The 6,075-nt window shown below is 44.5% G+C and overlaps 1 protein-coding gene across 1 annotated transcript; it reads left to right on the forward strand.

The window, feature by feature from the left end:
* Window positions 1-1,187: 1,187 nt before the first annotated feature.
* On the forward strand, window positions 1,188-6,065 carry LOC130085668 (mucin-3A-like). The gene is made up of 6 exons (XM_056251567.1): window positions 1,188-1,214; window positions 2,801-2,965; window positions 4,212-5,137; window positions 5,209-5,371; window positions 5,439-5,576; window positions 5,976-6,065. Exons 1-4 carry the CDS (start codon window positions 1,188-1,190, stop codon window positions 5,318-5,320), a joined length of 1,230 nt encoding a protein of 409 aa, XP_056107542.1. The 3' UTR covers window positions 5,321-5,371; window positions 5,439-5,576; window positions 5,976-6,065.
* Window positions 6,066-6,075: the final 10 nt, after the last annotated feature.

The following is a 6,075-nucleotide window of genomic DNA, read 5'->3' on the forward strand; positions in this document are numbered from 1 at the left end:
CTAGTTTGTGTGGGAGGATGGTATTAAATGCTGAGCTATAATCCACAAAGAGCATCCGCACATAGCTCCCCTGCTGCTCCAGATGGGTCAGTGCAGTATGGAGGGCTGTGGTTACGGCATCCTCTGTGGATCTGTTCGCTCTGTAGGCAAACTGGTTGGGGTCAAGGCCTCGAGGCAGGAGTGCTGTGATGTGCCTCCGGACCAGTTTTTCGAAGCATTTTATCACCACAGGTGTGAGTGCAACTGGTCGATAGTCGTTGGGACTGGAAATATGGGGTTTCTTGGGTAGGGGGACTATGGTGGAGGACTTCAAACAGGGTGGGACAGTGGATTGGGCCAGGGACTGGTTGAAAATCCTGGTAAAGACTCCAGCCAGCTGGTCAGCGCAGTCCCTCAGCACTCGTCCCGGAACGCCATCAGGCCCTGTAACCTTCCTCGGGTTGATGGCCCGCAGTGTGCGCCTCACCTCATGCTCCTCCACTGTGAAACTTAAGCTGCTGTGAGCTGTGGTGTGGCTGTCTCTGGTGGTGTCATCTCAAAACGGGCAAAAAAGAGGTTCAACTCCTCTGCCAACGAGATGTCACCTTCAGCAGCTCCGAGTTTAGCCCTGTAGTTGGTCAGATGCTGGACTCCCTGCCACACCTGCCTGCTGTTGTTACTGCCCAGATGTTCCTCAATCCTCCTCCTGTAGTTCGATTTGGCCTCTCTGATGCCTCTTTTTAAGTTTGATCGTGCCGTGCTGTAGAGAGCCCTGTCTCTGGATCTGAAGGCGATGTTCCTCTCCTTTACCAGCTTCTGGACTTCCCGGGTCATCCATGGCTTCTGATTGGGGTAGACCCGGATCCGTTTGTCCACTGTGACAGTGTCCATGCAATTCCTAATGTAGCATAATACACTGTCCGTGAACACCTCCAGGTCCTGATGTTCAAAGATGTCCCAGTTGGTTGTATCAAAGCAGTCCTGCAGCTGCTGAGAGGCACCCTCAGGCCATGTTACAACAGTCTGTGTCAATGTTACCATACCGGGTGCAAATTCCAGGCACGAGGGAGATACAGAGAGTGCTTGAATGTCTCCGATTCTTTTGAGAGACGTAATAGCAAGGAGAAAAGACAGTCTTTAGTGTGAGAAACTTCTCAAAAACTTCCTCAATAGGCTCAAAGGGAGCCAAGGAAAGGCCCTCCAAAACAATGGCCAAATCTCCAAGTGTCACAAAGGTAACGGGTGCCTATGAGCTGGGCTCCCTCTGAGGCCAAGCCCAAAGTTTCCACTAATTCTGGGCAGAGGTTAAGGATCAACCCGCTCGCCTGAGAGAGAAGGTCCCCCCTGAGTGGAACCTCCAGAGGAGAGCGCTAGAGGAGAGACACTAGGTCTGAGAACCATACTCGGGCCAGCTAGAATGGGGCTACTAACAGAAGTCAGGCCCCGTCTCAGCAAACTCTCTCCAGAACTCCCCGGAGCAGAGCTATCGGGGGAAAAGCGTACAGACGTAGCCTTGGCCACATCTGTACCATAGTGTCCAGCCCAAAAGGCTGGTTGAGTGAGGGAGAACCAAAGTGGACAGTTTGTTGTCTTTTGAGATGCGAACAGATCTACTTCCACTCAACTGAAGTTTTCCATAGGAGCTGTACCACCTCGGGGTGGAGTCTCCATTCCCCGGGCCTCGGCCCCTGCCTCAACAACCTGATTTAAATACCCCGGAATACATGCTGCCCTCAGAGAGAGCAGTTTCCCTTGGGCCCATAGGAGGATCTGTTGAGCCAGCTTGAATAAGGGGTGCAACCGCAGAGCCCCCTGATGGCTTAAGTTGGAGACCACTGATGTGTTGTCGGTACGATCAAACACATGTTGGTCCCTCAGGTCTGGGAGGAAGTATTTCAAAGCTTGAAACATGACCAGCATTTTCAGTGAAAATTTTCAGTGAAAATGCTGGTCTCCCTTATGTTTTTTGTCTGTCTTTAGAAGTTGCTAGGCAGATGTTTTCACCTATACCGTATATATATATAAATTAAAAAAACAATGGCGAGCGAACAACATTTCAGGAAATGTTACACATACACATGTACTGTGTGTTGTTTATGTGGGAGTGCAGAATGCTCAGTCAGATAAGAGATGATGGTCCCACCACAGGCCTTGAACTGAGAAACCACTAATGATATGTGAGGAGCTGGATGACGGCTGGGGCTGCTCCCACTCAGCAGCCCCCGAGACATGAGCTCGGCGAGGCAGAAATTTCTGGAACGCCGCCGCCTGCTTCTTCCTGAAATACCTCGATGACAAAATTAACTGCGTCACCGAAGAGGCCAGCAGGAGAGAGCATGGCGTTAAGAAGGAAGCTCCTTCATTCCTGCAAGGTTCAGCCAGAGATGCCTCTCCGTGGCTGGCTACCGGGGCTGCCATAGAACGGCTCAATGACTTGGCCGTCTCCTTTGTGGCCCGGAGAGACAAATCTGCAGCCTGATGTAATTCGAGTGCGGACCTCCTCGCTTGTACTCATGTCTTTGAGCAGGTCGGCCTGGTATGCCTGCAGAATTGACATTGTGTGCAGACAAGCCGCAGCCTGACCTGCCAGCGAATATGCTTTACCCACCAAAGCCGAAGTAGCTCTGAGAGGCTTGGTGGGTAATGCCAGTGCTTTGAGGGATGATGCTGACTAAGGGGAGAGATAGCTCCCCAACGTCTCTTCAGCCCTGGGCATCGCCCCATAACCGTATTGTTTGAGCCCATGAATGTTTGAATAGGTAGATGTGTGGACTAAATACATGGTAAGAAGCTGGTTTCTTCCACGACTTTAACACCTCAGTGTGGAGCTCCTCACATGCAGGAGACTGAACTGAGGAACTGGACCTGGCAGGTGAAGGCAGAGAAAAGGCCAGGCCCATCTCTAACCCATCTGCCAGATCTATTTGCAAACACCACGACTGGAGCCGCCGCTCTGCCTCGGCAGAAGAAGGACCCGAGCTGCCAGGTACACGAGCCGCAGCATTCTCAGCGGTAGTCGCTCACAATGCTCACATTCATCTCCCTCGCGAGCTGACTGAGCATTCTGCACTCCCAAATAAACAACACACAGTATATTTCTATGTGTAAAGTTTCCTGAAATGTTGTTCGTTCGCCATTATGTTTTATTAATATATATAGGTGAAAACATCTGCATAGCAACTTCTAAAGAAAGACAAAAAACACCAGGGACACAAATTCAAACACAAAGCGCTTGCTGAAGACAAAGAAGCTGACATTGTTTTGTTCAGGTGTGCTTTATAGTTTCCTGGTTGATGACGTCACCCGCCTATGACGTTCTGTCACACCATTGGACTGATTCCATACGTGCTTCACAGTGCAATCATGCAGGGGGGTTCGCACAGCGTTTCGGCGCAGCGTGAGTTCCCTTGAAGGGGAACTTCTTATTCTTCTCAGGTGTAATCTATATTATAGGACTCATTTATTATCAATAATGATCTATGTCAACTGTGATGAATATGCATGATGAAATAACAATAGAGGGATAGGTTTATAAATAAACAACAATATATTGGATCCCTTTAATCTTTGAGATCCAAATGCACAGATTAAAATTAATCTCTTATATATTTATTTGTGTTGAAGGAGAAGGAAGTAAATATGTTCTGCATTTTAATGGGGAAGAATGGATGTGTGTCATCTGTGTTGAAGAAAGATCAACTACTTTCACACCATTGTCATACAATACCACTAAAAAGCCAGCTACCAGTTACACAACGTCTGAGACAACTAACAATCCAACAACAGGTTTCACATCATCTGAGACAACTAACAATCCAACTACCAGTTTCACATCATCCGACACAACTAACAATCCAACTACCAGTTTCACATCATCCGACACAACTAACAATTCAACTTCCAGTTTCACACCATCTGATATAACTGGTTGTTGGATTATTAGTTTCACAACATCTGACACAACTAACTATCCAACTACCAGTTTCACATCATCTGAGACAACTAACAATCCAACTACCAGTTTCACACCATCTGAGACAACTAACAATCCAACTACCAGTTTCACAACATCTAAGACAACTAACAATCCAACTACCAGTTTCACATCATCTGAGACAACTAACAATCCAACTACCAGTATCACACCATCTGAGACAACTAACAATCCAACTACCAGTTTCACACCATCTGAGACAACTAACAATCCAACAACAAGTTTCACACCATCTCAGACAACTGGTTGTTGGATTGTTAGTTTTACACCACCTGAAACATGTAACAATCCAACTACTAGTTTCAAACCATCTGAGACAACTAACAATCCAACTACCAGTTTCACATCATCTGAGACAACTAACAATCCAACTACCAGTTTCACATCATCCGACACAACTAACTATCCAACTACCAGTTTCACATCATCTGAGACAACTAACAATCCAACTACCAGTTTCACACCATCTGAGACAACTAACAATCCAACAACAAGTTTCACACCATCTCAGACAACTGGTTGTTGGATTGTTAGTTTTACACCACCCGAAACATGTAACAATCCAACTACTAGTTTCAAACCATCTGAGACAACTAACAGTCCAACTACCAGTTTCACATCATCCGACACAACTAACAGTCCAACTACCAGTTTCCCACCATCTGAGACAACTAACAGTCCAACTATCAGTTTCCCACCATCTGAGACAACTAACAGTCCAACTACCAGTTTCCCAGCATCTGAGACAACTAACAATCCAACTACCAGTTTCACATCATCTGAGACAACTAACAGTCCAACTATCAGTTTCCCACCATCTGAGACAACTAACAGTCCAACTACCAGTTTCACATCATCTGAGACAACTAACAATCCAACTACCAGTTTCACATCATCTGAGACAACTAACAGTCCAACTACCAGTTTCACATCATCTGAGACAACTAACAATCCATCTACCAGTTTCACACCATCTGAGACAACTAACAATCTAACTACCTGTTCCAAACCACCTAAGACAACTGGTTGTTGGATTGTTTGTTTCACACCACCTAAAACAAGAAACAATCCAACTACCAGCGTCACACCATCTGAGACAACTTACAATCTAACTACAGATGATCTAAAAGACAAGGATGGATCTATTAATCCCTCAAAAGCATCGTAAGTGTGTGGTTACCAGTGACTTTTAAAATTAAAATGACAGAATACAGGGTGATTTTCAATTTTTGCAGAAAAGCCTTGGACAATCTTGAGCCTAAGATGGAAGAGATGGAAAAGAACAATATAAGCAACGCACGGATTGTCATGGGGGATGTTATTGGTCTTCTTCACATACAAGACTAAAACACAGAAACCAGAGACATATGTTACTCTTCCGATCCGAAAAGGATAAACGTAAGACCTGAGAAACAATAAAACATGGTATGATTTCTTATTTATTATTATAATTCTTTTTTCACAGGTTACGAATTGTCAAAGTGACCTGAAGACAGACATTCCCTGGTCTGTAAAGATTCCCAGCGAGGCCTCTAATAAATCGCGACTGAAAAACCATGGATGTGCGTTACTTGGAGTTCTACGGTTCAAAAACATGGGAAAGGTACTCACAATAAATAAAAAAATCCATGTTTGAAAAATTTCAGTAATGTTTATGGACAGTTCACCCAAAAATGTACACCCAAGTTCACCGAATACATTTACACTAATCTCTTTTCCATTATGAAATCTTCTTTTCCATTCCACAAATCTCTTGACCTGGCTGGATATTAGTACATTATGTCATTACTATTACCTGTTATGATGCTTCTTTGGTGTTTTTTATCCTCTTTGAGATTATGAATTGTTGTTTGAAAAGAGTTAAAAATTCTACTTTTGTGTTCCAGTGAAAATGTAACAGCATAAGAGACATTTTTGTGTTAAAACTATTCTTTTAACAAATGTTTCTTGATCTATTGTTTTCAAACATGTTTATATTTGATTTGCTCTATTTCTTATTTAGGATGAAACTAAAAATTACACTGTTTGAAACAATGAGGTTTATGGAATAACGATGAGGGCCAATATCTCCGACCTTACCAACAATATAGAAATGTTCTTTA

The sequence above is a fragment of the Rhinichthys klamathensis genome, unplaced genomic scaffold (assembly GCF_029890125.1).
Source record: "Rhinichthys klamathensis goyatoka isolate OS25496 unplaced genomic scaffold, OSU_Roscu_1.1 h1tg000085l_1, whole genome shotgun sequence".
NCBI lineage: Eukaryota > Metazoa > Chordata > Actinopteri > Cypriniformes > Leuciscidae > Rhinichthys > Rhinichthys klamathensis.